We start from the raw sequence: 24,179 nt of genomic DNA on the forward strand, positions 1-24,179 counted from the left end.
AAAAATATATTTTTCTGAGTTTGTGTGCGCCTTAGCTGCACATGCATTAATAATCACATAAATGGAGGATAAAAATTTGTCCGATAAAAATAAAATAGGGAAAGCTCAAGAAACTCTTCCTCCTAGTGCTGAAGCTGCTGCCACTAGTCATGACATGGACTATGAAATGCCATCAACGTTGGCATATAAAATCCCAAATGGCAAAGTTCAGGAAAATGACCTTAAAAAATAAATTTAAATTGACTGAGGAGAAACGTAAACTTGCCAATATGCCATTTACGACACGGAACGGCTAAGGTCCTCCCCTATGTTCATGACTAGTGGTTCAGCTTCACATGATGATGGAAGCCCTCCTCCCGCTACAAAAATCAAACGAGTTAAGCTGGCAAAAGCACAGCAACGAACTGTGCTTTCTAATTCTAAGAAGATATCACAAATCCCCATGGAGAGTCCAAGTGTGGCGACAGTTGCGATGCCTGACCTTCCCAACACTGGATGGGAAGAGGTGGCTCCTTCCACCATTTGCACGCCCTCTGCAAGTGCTGGAAGGAGTCCACTTGCTGATATTCAAATTGAAGATGTCACTGTTGAAAGTACAACAGGATGAGGATACTGGTGTAACTGGCGCTGAGGAGGAAGTTGATGAGGAGGATTCTGATGGTGAGGTGGTTTGTTTAAAATCAGACACCGGGGGAGACAGTTGTTGTCTGTGAGATGAAAAAAATCCATCACGGTCATGCCTGAGCAGAAGACCAAACATTCCACCTCTTTGGTCTAGAAATATCTCTATCCAAATCCAGACAACAACTGTCTTGCCATATGCAAAGGTGGAATAAGTAGGGGTAGGGACGTTAACCACCTAGGTCATCCCTTATAAGTCATCTGCAGCGCATTCAAAAAGTTAGTCAAGTTCAAAAACTGTGGCTAATACCGTAAGCAGTCCAGGTACACCCAAATCCCTTTTTCCTGCTCCTGTGCCTTTCCTATCCAAACGCCTGCAAACCACAACTCCCTCCTCGTCAATTTCCTCCTCAGTCAGGATCGGAAGTAGCCCTGCAGGCCATGTCACTGGCTTGACTGACTCTCCTATCCGGGATTCCTCGGGAGGATCCTGCATTGCTACGCCAACTGCTACCGCTGCTGCTGGGAGTCGTTCATCATCCCAGAGAGGAAGTAGGAACACCACTACTTCTTTTACTAAGCAATTGACCCTCCAACAGTCCTTAGCGAGGAGGATGAAGTACGACAGCAGTCATCCTGAAGCAAAGCGGATAACGGAGGCCTTGACAGCTACGTTGGCGTTTAGACGTGCGTCCGGTATCCGCCATTAGTGCAGTGGGATTTAGACAATTGATGGAGGTAGTGTCTCCCCGGTACAAATCCCATCTAGATTCCACTTCACTAGACAGGCGATACCGAGAATGTACAGAGACGCCAGAAAGTGTCCTCAGTGTCCTAAAAAATGCGGTTGTACCCAATGTCCACTTAACCACAGACATGTGGACAAGTGTAACGGGCAGACTAAGGACTATATGACTGACAGCCCACTGGGTAGATGTATCACCTTATGCAGCAACAGCATCACCAGTAGCAGCATCTCAGAAACGCCAGCTCGTTCCAAGGCAGGCTACGCTGTGTATCACCGGTGTCAGTAAGAGGCACACCGCCGACAACCTCTTAGAGAAACTGAGGGAAATCATCGCCCAATGGCTTACCCTACTTGGACTCTCCTGGGTATTTGTGATATCTGACAACACCACCAATATTGCGCGGGGATTGCATCTGGGCAAATTCCAGCATGTCCCATGTTTTGCTCCCACAATAAATTTGGTGGTGCAGAATTTTCTGAAAAAACGACAGGGGCGTGTAGGAGACGCTTTGTGTGGCCCGAAATTTCTGGCCACTTTCGCCATTCAGCGACTACGTGCCGAAGACTGGAGCGCCAGCAAACACTCTTGAACCTGCCCTGCCATCACCTGAAGCAAGAGGTTGTAACGCGGTGGAACTCAACCCTCTATATACTTCAGAGGATGGAGGAGCAGCAAAAGGCCATTCAGTCCTATACATCCACCTATGACATAGGCAAAGGAGAGGGTATGCCCCTGACTCAAGCGCAGTGGAGAATGATCTCCGTGTTGTGCAAGGTTCTCCAGCCCTTCGAACTTGCCACACGTGAAGTCAGTTCAGACATTGCCAGCTTGAGTCAGATCATTCCCCCTCATCAGGCTTTTGCAGAAGCAGCTGGAGAAAATGAAGGAGGAGCTAAGACAGAGCGATTCTGCTCGGTATGTGGGACTTGTGGATGAAGCCCTTCATTCGCTTTACCAGAATTTGAGGGTGGTCAATCTGTTGAAATCGGACCACTACATTTTGGCCACCGTGGTCAATCCTAGGTTTAAAGCCTACGTGGTGTCTCTTTCCGGCCGACACAAGCCTGCAGAGGTGCAAAGACCTGCTGGTGAAAACACTGTCAGCTGAAGCGAAACGTGACACATCAACAGCTCCTTCTTCATTTTCTCCTGCAACCGGGGCTGCCAGCAAACAACTTGGGTATCCTAAGCAACCTGCTGGCAGTGATGCAGGGCAGACAGGACCAAGTTTGGATATCTGGTCCGGACTGAAGGAACTGGCAACAATTTCTGACATGTCTACTGTCACTGCATATGATACTGTCACCATTGACAGAATGGTGGAGGATTACATCGGTGACAGCATCCAAGTAGGCATGTCAGACAGTCCGTACCTGTACTGGAAGGAAAAAGAGGCAATTTGGAGGCCCCTGTACAAACTGGCTCTATTTTACCCAAGTTGCCCCCCTCCAGTGTGTACTCCGAAAGAGTGTTTAGTGCAGCCTGGAACCTTGTCAGCGAAAGGCGTAGGAGGTTGCTTCAACAAAATGTGGAGATTACGTTCATCAAAATGAATATCAATTCTTCCAGGGAGACCAGCCTCCAGAAAGTACAGAGGGACCTGTGGTGGTGGATTCCAGCGGGGACAAATTAATACACTGAAGAGGGTGAGGAATCTGTGGATGAGGACGACATCTTGCCTCCATAGAGCCAGTTTGTGCAGGGACAGATTAATTGCCAGCTTGTTTTGTGGGGGCCCAAACGAATCAATCATTTCATCCACAGTCGTGTGGCAGACCCTGGCGCTGAAATGATTGGTTTGTTAAAGTGTGCATGTCCTGTTTATACAACATAAAGGGTGGGTGGGAGGGCCCAAGTCAATTCCATCTTGCACCTCTTTTTTTTCTTTGCCTTATGTACTGTTTGGGGCCTAGTTTTTCAAATGGTCATCCTGTCTGTCACTGCAGTGTCACTCCTAGATGGGCCACGCGTTTGTGCCGCCCACTTGTGTCACTTAGCATAGTCATCTAGCTACCTCGATGCAACCTTTTGGACTAAAAACAATATTGTGAGGTGTTCAGAATAGACTGGAAATGAGTGGAAATTAATGTTATTGAGGTTAATAATAGCATAGAAGCAGAAAAACCCACAAATTCTGTGATTTTAGCTGTTTTTATACTTTCCAATCCAGATCCAAAACACGAAGAAAGATCCAGATCGAAAACCAAAACATGAAAAGTGGCCAGTGCTCACCCCTAATATGTAGAAGCTCTCGAGTTGCAATTGAACCATCATCACCAGCAACTGCGGCTCCTACCATCTTAGATGAGTGGGCTGCCGCTGCCAAGAAGGAACAAAACTTACCGGCTCCTGGCCAGGTCCCAGCGCCTGCACAATGAAACTGACAGGCCACAAGACCGCGCATGTGCACATCCCCGACTTCCAAAGGGCTGCATTGTCTGCAGCCCCAAGGAGCTGGGTAGGGCTGGCAAAAAAAGCAGACAGGCGGCTTCCTAGTGGAAGCCGCTCTCCGCTAATAACAGTCCGGACTGGCAGTCCCAGGGGGAGGCTACACCTCCCCTTGAGACTATCTTGTGTATGTGACTGGCAGGTAGCACTTCCAATGGGAAGCCACTGACAGTCACAGTGTAGCCAGTGCAGTCACTGAGGTGGTGGAATTTACTGGGGGGCTACAGCCCCTAGGAAAAACCGCCACTGATCACCAGTTATTTCTTCTTTGAGTTAAGGAAAGTTTTGGTGAGTTTTAATCATATGGCAATTTAACATTCATTTTAATTACTGCTAATGATTTAACTCTCTTTGGATTTAAAAAAATATGAGATATGGTAAGAACTTACCCTTGTTATCTCTATTTCTACGAAGTCCATAGGGTTCCACAGGATACCTTGGGGTATAGGTGTGACGTCAGTCGCTGGGCACCATAGAGTTAAGCTTTTCAGCCTCCCAGGATGCACTAGGGTCCCCCTCCTTAACCCCGCCCCCGAGCAAAGGCACCTCAGTTAGTTATCAAGCCATAGGCCGGAGGAGGAGAAGGAAGAGAGAGAAAAAAGATCTGGACACATACAAGAATCACATTCTCACCAGAGGGAGACGGAAAACCGGTGACCAGAGCAAAGCCCATCTGCAGCACAGGTGCGACAGGGCGGGAGTCCTGTGGAACCCTATGGACTTCGTAGAAATAGAGATAACAAGGGTAAGTTCTTACCATATCTCATATTTTCTACTTCAGGGTCCATAGGGTATCCACAGGATACCTTGGGGATGTCCCAAAGCAGTATCCTTTAAGGGTGGGGATGCTCCTGTGCAGAAAGGAGAATCCGCCGCCCAAAGGAAGCATCCTGAGAGGCGAAGGTGTCAAACCTGTAATACCTCACGAAGGTATGGACAGAGGACCACGTAGCAGCCTTGCAGATCTGGACTGCAGAGGCACCACGTCGAGCTGCCCACGAATGACCCACAGACCTAGTGGAATGAGCCTTCAGAGAAGGAGGAACCGGCAGGCCTTCATGAAGATAAGCTTCAGAAATAGCCATACGGATCCAGGCTGCCAAAGTTTGCTTTGAAGCAGGCCAACCCTTTTTACGGAAGCCATAGAGGACAAACAAGGCGTCCGACTTCCTAAAGGAAGAAGTGCGGTCAACATAAGTCCTTAAGGCCCGCACAACATCCAAAGTGGCCTCACCCACTGAAAGACCAGGTGAGTTAAAGGCCGGAACAACTATTTACTCGTTAACATGAAACTGGGAAACAACTTTGGGAAGAAATTCAGGTCGAGTGCGGAGCACTGCCCTGTTCCCATGAAAAATCAAGAAAGGGGGTCTACAAGAGAGAGCCCATAAATCAGAAACACGTCTAGCCGAAGCTATGGCCAGAAGGAAAACAGTCTTAGCTGTTAGCCATTTAAGATCCACTGAGCCCAGTGGTTCAAACGGCGGTCCCTGGAGAGCCCTCAGGACCACAGCCAAATCCCAAGGTGCCACAGGTGGAACAAAGGGCGGCTGAATGCGAAGAACAACTTGCATAAAGGTGCGTACATCCGGGATTGTAGCAATCCTACGGTGAAACCAGACAGACAGGGCCGAAACCTGTACCTTCAAAGAAGCAAGGCGAAGCCCATGATCTAGTCCCGCTTGCAGGAAGGCGAGAACCCGAGACAAACGAAACTCCCGCGGTGCATAACCTCTCGGTCGACACCACTGGAAGAACGTATGCCACACGCGATGGTATATCCTCGCGGAAGACTGTTTCCGAGCTCGCAACATGGTATGCACCACAGAGCTGGAAAACCCCCACGACCTCAGCATGGCCGTCTCAACAGCCACGCCGTCAAAGACAGCAGAGTCAGGTCCGGGTGAAGACAAGGACCCTGAGACAGAAGGTCCGGTCGTAGCGGCAACCACAGAGGACTGTCCACGGACAGACCCTGAAGGTCTGAGAACCAGTGCCGTCTGGGCCACGCGGGAGCTATCAACAGGAGCGTCCCTCCTTCCTGTTTGAATTTCCGGATTACCCGTGGAAGAAGGGAGACCGGAGGGAACAGGTATGCGAACCGGAACGTCCACCGGACGGACAGAGCATCCACCAGAGACGCCCCTCCGTCTCTTGTGCGAGACCCATACACCGGCAACTTGTTGTTGTGCCGGGACGCCATGAGGTCGATCTCTGGAAAACCCCACCTGTCCACCAACAGTTGAAAAACGTCCGGGTGCAGGGACCATTCCCCCGGATGAACGTCCTGGCGACTTAGAAAGTCCGCCTCCCAATTTAGCACTCCCGGGATGAAGACCGCTGATATGGCCAGAAGATTGCGCTCCGCCCAAACCAGGATCCGAGACACCTCTACGAGAGCTGCCCGACTTCGGGATCCTCCTTGCCTGTTTATGTAGGCCACGGTGGTAGCATTGTCCGACTGGACCTGCACCGGGTGACCCTGGAGAAACCGATGTGCCTGCTGGAGAGCATTGAAGACCGCACGGAGTTCCAAGATATTTATTGGAAGCTGCGCTTTTGTCGGCGTCCACCTGCCCTGGAACAAGTGTGGACCCGAAACTGCTCCCCAGCCCCGAAGACTGGCGTCCGTTGTCAACAGGACCCATTTTGGAACCCAGAACGGACGTCTCTTGTTGAGGTGGGCCGTCTGTTACCACCAAGCAAGGGACAGGCGAACCTCCGGGGTGATCATAATCGTCTGGGACTTCAGAGACTGAGGCAGCCCGTTCCATTTGGACAGGATCAGGCGCTGCAGAGGTCGAGTGAAACTGGGCATATTCCACCATGTCGAACACCGACACCATGGAGCCCAGTAACCTCATCGCCGAGTGTAGAGACACCCGGCAGCTGTGCAGACAACTGCACACCCTTGACTGTAAAGCAGAGATCTTGTCCTCCGTCACGAAGATCCTCTGCCGTACCGAGTCCAATAAGGCTCCAAGATGCAGAATCCTCCGAGACGGGATTAGAGTGGACTTCTGCCAATTGATTAGCCAGCCGTGCCTTTGCAGCAGTGCAATGGTCAGGTCCAAGTGGCGTAACAGGAGCTCTGGAGATCCCGCCACCAATAACAGGTCGTTCAAGTATGGCAACATGCGGACTCCCTGCAGCCGCAGAGAAGCCGCCATTACCGCCATCACCTTGGTGAAAACACGTGGTGCTGTCGCCAGGCCAAAAGGTAACGCCCGAAACTGAAAGTGGTCGCTGCGGATTGCAAACCTGAGGAACGGTTGATGGCGCAAAAGAATAGGGACATGCAGGTAAGCGTCCTGTATGTCCAATGACACCATGTAGTCCCCAGGTTCCAGCGCCAGAATGATGGACCGTAGGGTCTCCATCCGAAACTTCGGTACCCGCAAAGACTTGTTGAGTGCTTTGAGGTTGAGAATCGGACGATACGACCCATTGGGTTTCTGTACCAAAAAAAGATTTGAATAGAAACCCTGGCCCCTCTGGGAAAATGGAACAGGCTCTATAACTCCAGCCTGGAGCATAGTGTGCAATACCTTCCGCAGCTCCGTAGCCTTGTTCCGGTCTGATGGTAGACCCGTGGTGAAGAATCGAGCCGGGGGTCTGTGCCGGAAAGAGAGGGCGTACCCGTGGGAGACCACCTCCAGAACCCAAGTGTCTGTCGTAGTGGCCGACCAACACTGGGCGAACTGCAGCAGGCGGCCTCCCACCCTGGGATCCCCCAAAGGGAGGCCCGGACCGTCAGGCCGCAGGCTTGTCATCTGGCTTGGGGGCCGGACGTCTGGTACTCCATGCCTGCTTCCGGGGCTTGGCCGATTTCTTAGGGCCAGCCTGTCGAGGAAACTACTGTGGTTTGGGCCTGCCCTGGGCCCTAGATGACCGAAAGGACGATGGTCCAGAACCAGAAGGAGCAGCAGCCGACGGGAGACAAGCAGATTTGGCTGCCGCCAGCGTGGCCACAATCTTATCCAGATCCGGACCGAAGAGAACTTCTCCGGTAAACGGCAACGCCTCCAGACCCTTTTTGGAATCTGCGTCCACCTTCCAGGATCGCAGCCACAAGGTGCGACGAGCAGCCACCGCTGCTGAAGAAATTCTAGACACCAGAGTACTAATGTCTAAAGCCGCCTCGTTGATATAAGTGGCCGAATCACGGAGATTACCAATCAACTCTGCCTGTTCGGCCGGACAGTCGGAACAAAAGAAGCCTCTAATGAATCCGCCCAGCGCTCCATCGCTCTGGCAACCCAGCAAATGGCCATAGCCGGCCGTGCTGCCCCCCCCCCCCCCGCAAAGGAATAAGCGGACTTCAGGCAGATCTCCACCTTGCGGTCCGTAGCATCCTTAAGTGAGGACATAGATGGCATCTGCAATGTGGCACTACGGTCAAGACGGGTCACGTGAGAATCCACCTGTGGAGGGGATTCCCACTTTGCAAAATAATTATCCGCGAACGGATAAGCCACCGCCAGGCGTCTCTGCGGCTGGTATCTTTTGCCAGGCTGTTTCCACGCCTCCTCTAAATGGTCCACCAACTGACCCGAAAGAGGAAAGACTGTGGCATCGCCCTTCACATCTTTGAAAAAGGCATACTTAGATTTAGCCGCTGGGGGAACTTCGTCCTCAATCACCATGGCTGTGCGGACCGCCCGAATAAGTCCAGGAATATATACTTTGGACTTAGCATCAGCGTCCTTAGTATGGAGAGGTTCCTGATCGTAAGGATCCAGAATCTCCCCATCATCAGACGTCCCCTCGTCATCCTCATAAGGAGCAGACAGACGCCACCGGCCGTTTATGTGGCCGCATCACAGACTCCCCTTGCAACACATCCGACAAGTGCTGTACGGAACTCGTCAGGGAGTTAACCCACGCTGGCTCCTGAGAAACCGGGAGCGGGGAAATAGGGAGACTGTGGGGTACCACCAATTGTCGTGGGAAACCCTGCATGGGTGACGACACCACTGACTGCTGGGACAAACCCATCGGTGTAAACGCGGGCTGCGGAGCTAACTGGCCCACTAAAGCTGTAAGCGCCTGAGCGAAACAAGCCCAGGGCGGCTCCTGTACCGGTGCTGTAACCGTAAGAGGCCGCGCAATGGACAAACACTGCCCGCAAAGGCCCTCCGCGCTACCCTCCCCCTCCGCTAACGGTACTTTACACGTAGTACACTGTAGCCGGAGGGGAAAATCACTTTCAGACATGATGGCACCACGTATGTGACCTCTCTCACCAATTATATATTAAATAGGCGAGAGACCACCCTGCAGCACCGCACCGCAAGGGCTTAGCAGAAAGAACAGGGACAGTAATAAAGCTGACAGTTTAGAGAAAAGTTACAGGCAGCAGCGCTAGCACAGTCACATACAATGCAAAGAAAATAAATTCCTGCACTAACAGCGCTGATCACTCAACTACGCAGACCCAGGGCCTGGTAGGACACAGCGCTGCATACACAGACCTGACCACAGCGGAGGAGAGGTATGCGGGGGGACCCAGACCACGATGCTTCCTTCCAGGCTTCCAGCAGCGTTCACCATGCGTTCAGGAGAAGATGGCCGCCGAGGAGCAGAGAGGAGGCTGGCCTGGGGGAGGAGCGCTGCCACAGGACCAGTCGGCAGCGTGCAGAGAGGGCTGTGTGCAGCGGGGGAGGCGCCGGCTGTGAGACAGGGAAGGCGCGCTCCCCTGGCATGCATTTAACCCCCTGGGACGTCGCAGCGCTACCGCTCTGCTGTGGTCCGCTGTCCCAGGGGGTAGTGGAAAGCGCAGGTTGGTCGCCTGGCTCCACGCTGCAGCCAGTCCCCAGGGAGCCCCCTGCCTGGGGACTTAGGACCATGTGACCAGCGGGGACCCACCGCGGGACCCCGCTGCTTACCTTTGTCCCCCTTGGATCCGGCCATGGTCCGGAACATCTGGGGTCACCGCTAGCTGTGACCCCAGATGCTCACCAGCATCCCCGGATCGGTACCGGCGGGGGTGTAGGGAAGACAGCATGGACGTCAGGACTGACTGTCCATGCTGTATATCCAGATGTGCAGCCACAGCTGCATTGAAGAAAGCTTCAGGGGCTCTTCTAGCCCCCACTCCGACAGGTGCACCCGACTCCGGCCGGGCACCAGACTAAACTGAGCTGCCTTGGCTCGGGGGCGGGGTATAGGAGGGGGACCCTAGTGCATCCTGGGAGGCTGAAAAGCTTAACTCTATGGTGCCCAGCGACTGACGTCACACCTATACCCCAAGGTATCCTGTGGATACCCTATGGACCCTGAAGTAGAAAAAATAGTTTTTCACTTCAATGGATTAAAATGTAGCATGACCACTGTGTATAAGTATCAATTTGTATGACATGAGAATTTTAGGAAGATTAAAGCATGGCACAAATAATAAAAAAATAAATAAAAAAAAAGTCAAACTTAAGTTATCAAACCTGTTTACTATATTACACAAGTGTTACATTTTAATTGCACTGAGGTTTGGAGCTTAATTTGAAATCTTGCCATCATAAAAGCAGGCAAAAGTCAAATCAATTACTTTTTAAAAATAGCAAATTACCACGTAAAAGGCATCCAACATGCTATCTATGGTCTATGCTGCAATGGAAAAGAGAATCCTAACCTGGGTGGAGATCTCTCGTAGCCATGGTCATGTGCGCTGTAAGGCTGTTGGTTCCCGAATCCATTTAAGATAAAAGGAGATGGTTCAGATGAAGAACATTCTATAAAAAAAAAGAAGAGGTTAATAAAAATAAACACAGGGTATAGTATAACTAAATAAATAAGGATGATTATAGTTTGTTATCTTTCAGAGCATTTTAGCTCACAGTATGCCACATGCGACAAGAGGCAAAAAATATACTCAAAGTACAATTAACATACTGCAGGCCAGTCATATTTGGAAAGCAGCATAACTTCAGAAAACCTGCAGTGCTGTCTGAACAGCATATGCTTATTGGCGCATCCTGTGTCAATAGCATTCCCGGCATTGTGTGCGTGATCAGAGTGCAAGTGTAACCTACTGCACCCAGTCACTGTACCTGGTAAAAAAAAAAAAAAAGTCTTAGGCAAATGAATGTACTTCAGGGACTGATTGGGTGGCTCTCAAACCTTCAACATTTACTTACATATTACCAGCATATTCGGTTGTGCTTTACTAATGGGAACAAAATAGCAGGGGCAGAAGTATGGGAGACAATGGAGGCGCCTGCCACCGTGCACCAGCACTGAAGGGGCACCTCCTCCATTGCCCACAATATATTCACCCCACTTATGGCTGTAACTATGTACCTGGAGTGTACCGTCACTTCCTCCCAATACATGGCACCTCTTCCCAGGACCTGAGAAGCCACCATCCACTAGTGGAGAGCTCCGTCTAGCCTATCCCTACTCATTGGTGTCGCTGCTTTTCAGCAGATTCTTATGTCAGTGTGACACGTCCGGTGCCTCCCCTCACCCACTACTCCCCGTCGCACTCCTCCCTGGCTGCAGCCCTAACCTCAGACCCGTGCAGCAGTCCCGGTGCACCCCCTCATTTACAACACCCCGTCCCACTCCATACATCTATCCTCCATGCACTACAAGTCACGTTACACATAACGTGTGAGCGCAGGGTGACTCGGTAGCGCTGAGCATCTTTTTGTGCAAATATCTCCCTTCAAATGCATTTTATTTGCACAGCAATGTATCTGCATGCAAAATTCTACATTACAATGTCAGCGGCTGTGACGGGGGCACCAAATTATAACTTTCCTCCGAGCGTCTGGGATGAACTTACGCCACTGCAAAATAATAATAAAACAAGACTGTGTAATAACAGACAGACAGGGCCCTGCTCGCAAGCTAACAATCTATAGCATGCCCTTCATCTCTGTAGTCATTTCAAATACATTTAATAAAATAGACAACCACCTGTAATAACATATCAGCAGACATTGTAATCAAGCCTTACAAGCTATAACAAACAAAGCTGATCATATGGCAGTAAGGAGAAGGGGGTCGCAGGTGAAGGCTAGTAGGGCTGCTTGTTGCCCATTACGATCCTAAATAGTAGTCCCTATTCTCACAATGTGCAGTTTCAACGTCCATGCAGACATTATAAGGGACAATGGTAGCATTGGCTCTTATGGTTAACATATGATGCAAGGTCAATGTTTGCAGATGAGCAATTTACTACTGCACATGCCCGTAAAGGCCTGTAAACCCCCACGGCTCATGCTTTCCCCTGAGTGTACGTGGAATCCGCTGTTGCCTACAGTGTTAGCATTGGAACCGGCGAAGCAAAAACTATGGACGTTGTGATGTTCCTGGGTGGTGCCTGGGAGGTGGCCTGAAATTAATGGAAAAAAAAAAGCTGTCTCATAGGTATGTTATGGGAGTGTCAGGGGCATTCCCAAACGCAGAGCTGAGGCCATAAAGGCCATGTTAAGACGGAGTTCAGAAAGACACTGCACCAGCCATAGATTGGTGCAAGTGTCGATAGTGCACCAATGGTGGAGTGCTTGGAACCTCCAGCGGATTTGCACTGTCCACGGGGAAAATTAAAGTGGACGTCTCAGAGCTTGTTGCACAGTTTGGCACATCTTAGCGTGCAAGCGGAAGGATAAAACTATTTGCATATTACCGCTGTTGCCACTCCGCAAAATAAAAACGCAACCGGTTCTGCAGCTGCATCCACCTCTGAATCAGAATGCACAAACTTTCATAAATATCCTTGATTATATGTGTAATATAGGGCCGTATTCAGAAGTGAATGCAGTGTTCATGTTTGCACAGTTGAGGGATTATTTGCCCACTGGGCAAAATGTTTAGGAAATCCCTATGGCGCATGCGTACTTAATTGCTCCTATTTGAGCTGGCAGCCGAAAGCCATGGCCTTTCCTTGTGATCACAATAAAGGCCATCTCATGGGAGTGTCACAAGCGTGTCAGTAAACGAGACTGCGTCCTCAAACGCAGATCTGAAGAGACCATGTGAAGAGAAAGTTCAGAAGGGGACACTGCGTCGGCTATAGGTTATCGTGTCGATTGTGATCACGATTGTGCACTGATGGTGGAGTCAGAGTCCATGAAGGAATTTGCACTGTCCATGGACATTGAAAGTGGGCCTCTCAGGGCTTGCCATGTCCGGTGTTTGTAAGTGCACAGGGGGAAGGCTAAGACTAGCATTTGCAGATTATCGTAGCCACGCAAGCATTAGTGTCCACTTCTGAATTAGGCCCATAAAAAACTTAAAGCTAAAATTGTACTATTGCTGTCCTGCCTGTTTTGCATCTGGTACATTCACATCTAGAAGCTAGGACTACCTATGTAAGAATTTTATTTGTTGATTTTAGTTCCGCCTTTAATACTATTATAACCAGTTCGCTGATTGCTAAATTATGTTGTTTGGGGCCTGTCAGATAAAAAATTTAACCGCCACCTGCAAATAAAACTATTTAAACCCAATCTGTCAAGATTGTCAAGTTTGCTGGCGTATAGCTACTATTGTTGGCTTAATAAGCAGCGGGGATGAAAGCGCTTACAGGAGTGAGGTTGTTAGCTTGCTCAAGTGGAGTACGGAGAATTGCTTATGTTTGAACGCATCTAAAACCATTGACTTTAAGAGACAGAATGTTATGCCTAAGGTACCAGTTTATTTAGAAAGATTAACCATTGAGCAAGTGAAGTGCTTTAAAATTTCTGGGGATTTTTATCTCGAATGGCCTAACTTGGTCCTTAAACACTGCATTTTTGGTTAAGAAGGCACAAAGACGCCTTTTTTCTTAAGACGCATGAGATTGGCTTGTGTGAGTAGAGGGACCTTGTTGAATTTTTATTGCAGCATTGTGGAGAGTGTCCTATATGTGCCATATGGTTTGGGAACTGAACTACTGCAGAACGCAAGGGTGGGTAGGACAGCTTGTAAAATAATTGCTGTTGTGCTACCATGCTCCTAGGAGATCTATGTAAACAAAGTCCTGAATAAATCAAAATCAATTGTGGAAGATCCAAGCCTTCCAAACCATGCGATCTTTGAGTGGATACCATCAAACTGGCGTCTAAGAGCCTTACAATCGCGCACAAAACGGTTGCATAATAGGTTTTTTCATAGTTCTGTGCGTATGTTAAACGTCGTAATGATCTCTGATTGATTATGTTTTTTAGATTTGTAAAGTAACTGCCATTTGTCTTACTATATGGTACTGTGCCAAGTATGGTTTTTCATTGACATCACTTGTGCTGTTAATGACAATAAAGTATTCTATTCTATCTGAATATCCTAACTCCAGAAAGGGGGTGTATACTGCATGCCCAACAGCATTGTTCAAAGCAGGTTTAGCACATTAGGCATGTTTAAACCTTAGTTAAGATGTAGGGTCAACGCCCGCCCGCCCCCCCCTCTAGGTATTTAGAACACACACACCTGCCATGTTGAGTGCACCTCTGTTTGGCACCTCACATACAGTGCTCATCCCAGTTCACTTCATCTGTACAGGATGTTCCCTCCCTCCTCCCAAGAAAGTCCGTCCCAGTGTGTCCGGTGAGCTCCTATAACTCATTATGGGCGATAATCCTAAATGTGCCCCGGAGCATCATGGGATATGTAATTTACTGCATACAGCCGCAGCCCCGTCCAGAGACTGGCGAGCAACGGCCCCTTACCATTGCAGTTACGCCACACCAGTAAACAAAACATTTGGCGGTGGTCAGGGACAGCCCACCGGCCACTGCCAAATACACTGCCCACCACTCTGCTGGTCTGCCGCAGCATCCGGAGCACTTGCCCGCTCTATAAACTCCTCTGGGGTGAGCCCAGTGAAAGTCAACAAATTTGCTATGGTGGCAACAAGTATATAAACATGACAAGTAACACCCAGTAAAAGGCATCATCTCGATTATATGAAGTGGAGCATAAGTGTCAATACAGATTAATGGCTTTCTTACCTTCTTCCCAATTCTCTTCACACGGAGGGCTTTGCCAGGTTGAAAAATTATCCATGTAGATTTCGGCGTCAACTGCAAAGAAAAACACCTTTAGCAATATATTTTCATATACAGTATATAGTGATATAGAATATAATACATCATGATGCATACCAAAGCCCACAGTTTGGCTATGTTAAGTAAACATTTGTTTTTAAAATTAAAGTGCATGGGTGAAGGCAGCTATTTTGCTGGGTGGCCTTGAAAATCCTGACTGGAGATTCACTAGGAACTAGTGTGATCTTTGATATTGATCCACTAAAATGGTATATTTACTAAAGTGCGGGTTTTTAGAAGTGTATATGATGTCCATAGCAACCATTTATATTCTGCTTAACATTTATCTAGCACCTTCTAGATAATAGCTAGAATCTGACTGTTTGCTATGGGCATCATCTCCACTTCTAAAAACCTGCACTTTAGTAAATATACCCTTTAGTGGCTATTTCCTCTTTGTGTAGTGAACAGGTGCATTTCATGTGTTCCCCCTTGGCCCCCGTTAGATTCACAAGAACAGAAAAATGTGGTTTCTTTAGTTCAGGAACGCATCAACTGCAGACACCAGTTTATGCCGAGAATAAATTTGTGTGTTCTCCTAGGGGAGTTGCAGAGATCTACAAATGTAGTTCTAATGGTCTCTATACAATGGAACCAATATATTGCCAGAAGGAACGAGCAATATCACTGAGGAGGTACTGTGAGCCGAAATGGCAGCCTAAAGTGACTTAAAACAGGGTAAAAAAAATTACCTGGAAGTGGATCCATTGAACATTTGCTCTCACAGCTTTTCATGTGTAAGTCAAGCTCCTTTTTGGGAACTCTGTGACGGGCATTAAATGGACAAACAGCCAAATCTTTTGCTACTGCTTTATTATTCTGCAAGAAAGAAAGAAAACCATTGAATATCTGGAGTATTTCTAGAAGTCTTGCAATCTTGGTAGAATGGGCAAATGAGCAGCAGAGAAGCTTCATAACCAACTAGCTTCTACCTACAGCTTACGGACAGGCTAGGCATGTCAAATCACCGCTTGAAGAGTTGCGCTCATAACACTAAGTTTCAGAGCAGTGGTGGCCAACCCGATCCTCAGGATCACTAACAGTTCATGTTTTCCAGACCACCAAGCTCAGGGGTCTTCATCCTTTGGCCCTCCAGCTGATGTTGAACTACACATCCCAGCATGCCCTGCCATCGTTTTGATATAACAGTATGCTAAAACTGTGGCAGGGCATCCTGGGATCTGCAGTTCCACAGCAGCTGGAGGGCCAAAGGTTGAAGACCCACAACCTAGCTGGTCCACAGGAGAAATCATTGCCAACTGACATTTTAAAAGATGTGATGCAGTCATTCCTAAAGCCAGGCATACACTATACAATTATTGGCCCGATCCACCGATTATCAGCGGATTGTGCCTATAATTACATAATGTGTGGTGCGATCAATCAGCGATGATTGGACGGTCAGGCATGTGAAATCTTCAAACATGCCCCACTGATCTGATTGTTTGCCCGCATCTGGCCAACCACTCGACATTTCCTTGTTCCTTCACAGGGGAGGAACGGGGAAGTGTTTTTTCCTCAGAGGAGGAAAGCAGATATTATTGCCACACACTGATATCTCACAGTGTATGACCACCATATCTGCTGGGTTTCAGGCTGTCAGATAAAATGTCTATTGGTCTGAAACCCATTTAGCTGGCAGTGTATGCCCAGCATTACTGACAAATTGTACAGATCCACAGGTGGTCTGGAAAACATGAACGGTTAGTGATGCTTGAGGACTGATTTGGAAACCCCTGTTTTACCAAACTGGCCACAGCTGACATTTAAGTGTAAATGCTACCGACGCTCTCTTGAGCCATTAGATTTCATGAATATTAATAGGGTGTTTCCAATTTAAACAAGCTCTGTACCAAGTCTCCTCCCTTCCCTATAGTATTTTCATTGGGTCACTCACCTGGGTTCCCCATCTTTTGCAATATGAAGCAGGGTTCCATCGCCAGGTCCTTTGCCAATTACATTCTCTACTATAGTTTACGTCCCCAAAGGCTGCAGGAGTAGTGTCTTGGAGCTCGAGTTGAGTAGGTCTAATTTAACCAATTCAAGTATTGCCAGCAATATTCCCTTGAATATTATGTCACATAGCATAATACAAACAATATCCATTGGATTGAGTAACAGCCTGCATGGTGACTACATTTTACATTTCCAGCTACACTCCATGATCCAAACATGGGGAGAAAACTGCATACAATAGCATATTGGGTCAGAGGCAAACCAAAAGACCTAGCTTTACACTGTGCTAACCTGCTGCTCATTTAAATGATTCAATTAGTTTCAGTTCATTTGCTTCCCTCTTACCCAGAACAATGGGAACAGAGAGCCTGATTCATTACGGATTGCTATTGCGATCCTGGCTGTGATTACGCACGCAGATCTGTTTGCAAAAATATGCTAATGAATGCTATCGCAATGCCATCGCACAGCCAGCATGGAAACGCCCACTACCGCTATCACACATCCGTAATACCCTGTAGTCCTGTGTATACATCAGAAACATTGAGTAACATCGGCCCCTCATGCACAATTACACCAGACCAGATCAGACCTTACTCAGAAATTGCTAACCTCGTCGCACACAGTGAGTATTCGTCTAAGTAACAGCGTTCAAACGGACAGGCACGTCTGCGTTTTCCAGACCACTCCCCTCACCAGTCACCACACACAAACGCTGACCCTTATGTAAATCACTCTACGATGGCTTCGTATCTGCGTGAGTGAACGCAGAGCAATGGCAATGCTAACTCACGCACACGCAACAAATCGGCCGCAATAACGATCCATGCTAAATCAGGTCTTGCGTTTTCCAATACCATCAGTCAAAGCAGAGGATGTTACGGATCTCTTAGAAAGGAATCTGTAGCCATATATACATTTAGTTTTTTAAGTAATCATTTAAACGTGTAGATTAATAAGGGAGATACACTCCTTACCTCTCTGCATTTTACAAGATGATATGGGAACCTGCTAGGGCGAATCATGTGGTTTTTGTCATATGGACACTGGAGAAGACCTTCTGATTCCATGTTACCTGAAAATTACTAAAAAGAAGAGTTGGTCATGAAAATCAGTTTTAGAGATACAGTGAATAAGACATTTTGAAGAACACATTAAAATATACATAGTTTCTAGTCATTTGGGGCGACTACCAGCTCGGAGTGACCTAACATGAAACAACTGGTTGATATTTTGTTCCTACTGTGGGTGATTATAGTTTAATGCATCCATTCTTTATACTTTTTTGCCCAGACTAAACTTGGGTACACACTACTGTATGTGAATGTGTATCCAGCCAATGGGAAGACGTGATAGAATGATACAGAGCATGATGTGGTGTACAACGGCGCGATGTGTTATTCCATGCTGCCTTTAGCAGCATGGAGTCGTTGATGGTGCAGCACAGCAGATGGGACAATGCGATGAATGATACACAGGGATGCCTAAGTGGTCGTACACACTGTGATCCGCGTGCTATATTGTTCCGATATGCATTGTAACCATCGTAAAATGGATCGCATAGTTGTATACCCATCTTATCTCTTGGGGTGTGGGCCTCATGGAGCAGTCTCAGACTACTGCGCATGCACTGATCTCTGGGAACGTAGCACCTGCATCATTTTTTCACAGATTATATTAGCAGACTCAGTGGAGATGTAAGTATAGTAGTCTATGGGTGCGAGGTGAGCCATGTTACACTGCACACCCTGCACCCCTATAAGATATGCCCATAGGGTGCAGTACAGCACAAGAAGTTGAACAAATAAAGGAGACTGTCCTCTTATTTATATAGTGCCACCAAGTGTCTGCAACCTCATACATGGAGAATTACAATAGCAGTAAACAATAGCAAACCACACAATATAAAAAGGTTAAAACAGTCGGTATAGGAGCAAAAATCAAACTGAGCTAATAATACAAATAAGATTGACAGTAGCACTCGATGACCCAGTTCTTTGGGAAGGGGGAACAGAAAGAACCAGAATTGCAGACTGAGTGGAAGCAAACTGGTGACAAGGATACAATGATAGTGCTGGGTGAGAATCAAGAGGGTGGAGGGTCCTGCTCGTGAGAGCTTACAGTCTATTGGGCTGGTGTTAAGGGGAATTGGAATGAGAGGAGAACAGAGGATGTGAGATACAGTAAAGGTACCCACACACATACCGATGTCCTCACGATACGATTTTATGGCCAATTTCCTCATGAACTTTTTACGGGAGCTCCCTTGCCGTCGTGATCATGATTTGGAGTTAAAAATGTCCAATCTGACTAAAGATCTATCTTGCAGCCAATGCATTGTATCCTAGATTGGCTAATCTGCCCTACAGCACGGCAGATCAGAAGATGCGATGTACGACGAGCGGGGACACGCATCGGCATCATGCTCGTGAGTATAAACTCACGATTTGTACTTTTTTTACCCGATTCGTTGAAATCGGCCAAATCGTTTAAAATGTCGCTATGTGTGTGGACACATTAAGAGTCAGGAGGGCTAGTACGCTTTAATAAATAGGGGTGTTTTTAGGGCATTATTAAATTCTTGCAGGTTGATAAACATTCACAAGGGCAGGGGAGCGGGTTCCAGAGAAGGGGACTATTATAGGCGAAGTCTTGGATGTGAAACTGGGAGGGAGAAATCAGACAGGCGACAATTAGAGGTAGAGCTTAGAGGGGTCTTCAACCTTGGCCCTCCAGCTGCTGTGGAACTACGTATCCCAGCATGCACTGCCATAGTTTTAGCATGCTGTTATATCAAAAAGGTGGCAGTGCATGCTAGGATGTGTAGTTCCACAGCAGCTGGAGGGCCAAGGTTGAAGACCCCTGGCTTAGAAGGTGAAAGGGAGTGAGGACTAAGAGGAGATTGAAGAAGCAGGATGTGGAGTGTTTTGAAAGTGAGAGATTATCAGAGCCGGCCCTAGGCATAGGCACTCTAGGCAAATGCCTAAGGGGCATCCAACAGCTCAGTACTGTTAGCGGTGCAATGCACTGGCCTGGCGACAATGAAGTGGCCTGCAGCACTAATGATGAGTCACACACTGACTCATTATTACAGTACTCTGAGCTGCAGCTGGCCTCAGGCAGTCTGACTGTGTCTCCTTCTTATCCTCGCTCTGAGCAGGCTGTCACTATGCCTGAGACCATCCCCTCCCCCCGAGTCCCCATCCCCTCCTGTCTATACTACATAAATGCCCGCTCATTTCCCTGCCCGAGACCACACCCCCTAACCTCAGGTCTCCCCCCTTCCTCTCCAGTCTCTTCTCTGTCATCATCTCACAGGCTCTTCTATTGCCTCTCCTATGCTATGGAGCCCAGCCCCAGCAGGGACCACACAACTTCTTCCAGGACAGGTAAGTGCCAGTATCATCTAGAGGGGTGGTCATGGTGCATTAATGTAGCGCGCGCGCGCGTGCGTGTGTGTTCATTTTATGTGTGTTTATATTATCTGTTTTAGAAGTCATATGTGGGTCACTGATCACTGTTCTGTGTTTTATGGTGCTCACTGCTGCGCACTCTGCACTATATGGCTCTCACTGTGATGCACTCTGCCTTATATGAATGAGGGGTGCATAATGAGGCCAGGGGAGCTATTCTGGATGTGGGGTGCTGGATGAGGCCAGGGGTGTTGTGAGATGGGCAGCAATTGGATCAGTGTGTGTACATGTAGAAATAAATCTATATATATATATATATATATATATATACACACATATACATATACACACACACACACACACACACACACACACACACACATAAAATGGGGGCCAATGAGTCACAATTTTATGTACTCTGCCAGACTCCTAAAGCAAGGAAGAGTATGTATGAAGAGGTGGGGGAGAGTGTCTGCAGAGTGTAGTGTGGTGGGATTATCTGCTAAGGGGCACCATCCAAAATCTTGCCTATGGCACCAAATTGGTTAGGGCAGGCTCTGATTATACTGGGTTATTAAGGGAAACCACTGAAGGAGTGGGGACTTTGAAGAAGAGCAGGAAGATTTTCAGCAACATTGGGCACAATTCAATTCAGCGCGATGTAAATAGAGCCAGGAGATAGCTCCCGGAGCTATTCAATTCATCGCGCTGTTAGGTCGGGGAAGGCTCGTTATCGCTCCTTAAACAGGGTGTTTAGGCACGATAACGGGCATTCCCCAACCTAACTTCCCGGCGCGAGGCTGTTTTCCCGGCGCTAAGGGCAGAAAACAGCCTCGCGCCGGGACTTTTGTCGGATTTCTTCTCTCATCCCCTGAGGGATGAGAGAAGAAATCATTAGTCGGACTTGTCAGCACGGTGTATTGAATAGCTGCGGGAGCTCACTCCCGGAGCTATTTACATCGCGCTGAATAGAATCGAGCCCACTGATTTAAGATGGGAGAGGCAGAACACCAGAGAGTAGAAGGTTGCTGTAGTCCAGGTGGTAGATGAAAGGTCATGAATAAGATTTGTAGCCTCCAGTGTAAGAAAGGCCTGATCGCGGAGATTTTGTGGAAATTAAAACAGCAGGATTATTGAACAAACACCTCCTGCACTAGCCATAATGTTGCAAAACACTGTAAAAGATGATACTGGATAGTAATAAATCTCTACTGTAGAGTTCTTCGAGCTATAAAAAAAAAAGTTAAAACATCGGTTGTACAGATCAAAATAATAAAAATAACCACTCTACTTCTCAAAACTTCAGGCTGGGTTTGCGGTAGATTGCCTCTAGGTCTCTCGCTTTCTCCCTTTGACATGGTGGTAAACTGGTTTTCCATGGCAAGTGCTCACTGTAGGTTCGGTCAGCATGCTTATACCATGATGGCCACATGATGAAACCACTTTTTTTTAGGACCCCTAGCTCTCAAAAAAACTCTGGTCCCAAAGAAAACTCTATACTACCCTAACTTTGGAGAATTCCTCTTGCATCATACAACAATGTGCCATGATGCCATCTTTGCGAAGCGAAGACCTCCACTTACTTATCTGACGGCCCAACCTGCACTCACCCAACTGAGTACTACTGTACCAGTCCTTTTACCGACTAGTGTCCCTTCATAACATAGCCATTTACACCACCACTGTATCATTCCTTTAAGGGGCATTACATTCACATAGCAGCAATTTGAATTTTTACAAGAGAATGTTATTTAGAAGATGTGTTATATAAAATAGCCCAATTCCAGGATATTGAAAATAAAACATTTGACTGGGTACTAGCACCCATGGAAAGCTATCAGAATGTAATTTCAATACTTTCTATGTAAACACTGCAGCATATACTCCTCCCATCACCTACAAAAACAAACACAATGTAAAGAAAATATGCTACAAGAGTGGTTTGCACAGAAGTTATATAGTCAGGGGTTTGAGGATTGCCTTCCGTCTCCAACATCGAGACTGTCACCATGTTTTGACACTAAACCGTTACATATGATTATTAGCATTTACTTACCGTACATAGAAACATCATTCAATTGTGCTATTCAACTTTATGGTGGTTTATTACAATAAAAAAAAAAAAAAAAAAAAAGAAGAAAAGTGTGATTTATGTTACTTTTAATATACTATAAAGCTGGGTACACATTACTAGATGTGCAAATGACACAATGATCTTCCCAATTTCCCTTCATCCCCAGGACATACAATATATTGCGTACACACTGTGCAAACCTTCAAAACTACCGACTGATAAATCTTGCATCGTTTGGTTATTTCATCATTAATGACATAACGTTAACATATCGCCTGGCATTACGGTTGGGCGCACACACTACATGATTTCCACAAAATTGCTAAAGTTATCTCCTCATCTGTCGTGCATGTACAGCAGATCTGTAAATGCGAGGAACACACAGAAGCGCGCAATAGTGCATACATATTAGACCATGTGGACAATTTGTCGTTCCAATTTGGCTCAAAACGACAAATCGTCCAATTTAACATTATGGGCCCCATTTACAAACGAAGGGAAATACCAGTGACAATTTTCGTTTAGTATCACTGTGATACAATCGAAAATTCCACTGGTATTTAGTAATACTTACCCCTCCGGCAAGGTCCCGCGAAGTCGAAGTCCTCAGCGAGGTCCTCCGCTCGGTTGCTGGCAGCCTAACGCTGCAAGCGACGGGCTCCAGTGTCATGCGCAACAGTCCGTCTGCGCATGTGCATGACAGGGAGACCCGGCAGTACCTGGAAGGCTTCGTTGAAGCCGGAAAGGCACTGCCGGGTCTCCATTGCCGGCAATGGGGCCCGCATCGCTCTCACCATCTTTTGGATGGCAAGAGCGATGCTGTACAAACAGCGGTAATCTAAGATTACCACTGTTTATTAAATACAGGAAGATGGTATAACCCATTTAGCGAGCGCTAAAGGGGTTATATTTCATTTGTAAATGGGGCCCCTAGTGTGTACCCAGCCTAAACGTAAATAAGCAACATCCAGCATTCAAAGAGCTGTTCCACAACGCAAACAGGTATAGACACATAACAGAATGGGTTTTATTTTTAGATGCTCCGCACAGGATCATTCACACAATCAAAAAAAAAAACCCTGTGTATATATGCCAGCCAGACACAGAGTTTGGACAATAACAGTAAAGTCCCCTAAAGTAGGCTTAGGAAACATGGCAGCTTCCCACATAGAAGACTACATACTTGTAGTTTATATTAATGCTGTTCCACAAAGAGCAGCAATCCATGCTCAAGTACAAGCAACAGAGCTAGCAGCTCCCAAAGCAAAGCTTTACAATGGCTGCTTTAATAGATAGCCCGAAGACAAATGTGAATAACAAAAAAAATGGCCGATACAGTTGTGTAATAGAACATTTATCCTTATGAAGGAGACCCAATGTGACGTCTGCATGCTTACAACTTTGGAAACACAAAGCACGATTATATATACAAATCCATCCGCTATTTATTAACCGTTCTACAGCTAAATTCCTGACTGCAATATAACTATTAACTTAAGAGACTTTAGCACAGCATATAATAATAACAACAACAACCTAGAAAGTACCAATGCAAACAGCGCGGCTCTCACCTAGCGTGGTGGACACTGAATGACTGAGCACTAGTATGCAGAGAAAGCAGCAGCAGCTAAAGGCTGCCGCCTGCCGGCCACACATAAGAGTTACCAGCAGCAGTGGCTCATTAGGTTGTACCGTAGTTCTCAGACTAAACTCACACACTCTATGGAGAGCTGTCCTCTCTCTCTCTGCGCTTCTCATATTTCCTCCTCTGTCTCTAGTATATTTGCTGGTATGTGTGTGTGTAGATGAGTTTTGCTACACAGCTGAATCGCTGAGGATTCGATCAAATTATCTGTAACAATGTATTGTATTCCTCTGTGTTAGGTCACTA

The 24,179-nt window shown here is 47.2% G+C and overlaps 1 protein-coding gene across 1 annotated transcript in view; it reads right to left on the reverse strand.

The window, feature by feature from the left end:
• The window catches only part of LOC148527402 (uncharacterized), a 54,702-nt gene extending 30,731 nt beyond the window's left edge, over window positions 1-23,971 (reverse strand). The window contains exons 1-5 of the mRNA XM_088469218.1: window positions 23,860-23,971; window positions 17,779-17,886; window positions 15,538-15,664; window positions 14,750-14,821; window positions 10,447-10,546 (exon numbers count right to left, since the gene is read on the reverse strand). Coding sequence (XP_088325344.1) covers window positions 10,447-10,546; window positions 14,750-14,821; window positions 15,538-15,664; window positions 17,779-17,871 — 392 coding nt within the window. The 5' untranslated portion in view covers window positions 17,872-17,886; window positions 23,860-23,971. The remainder of the gene's footprint in view (window positions 1-10,446; window positions 10,547-14,749; window positions 14,822-15,537; window positions 15,665-17,778; window positions 17,887-23,859) is intronic.
• Between the last annotated feature and the right edge of the window lie 208 nt (window positions 23,972-24,179).

This window comes from Taudactylus pleione, unplaced genomic scaffold (assembly GCF_031769625.1).
Source record: "Taudactylus pleione unplaced genomic scaffold, aTauple2 ptg000089l, whole genome shotgun sequence".
Classification (NCBI taxonomy): Eukaryota; Metazoa; Chordata; class Amphibia; order Anura; family Myobatrachidae; genus Taudactylus; species Taudactylus pleione.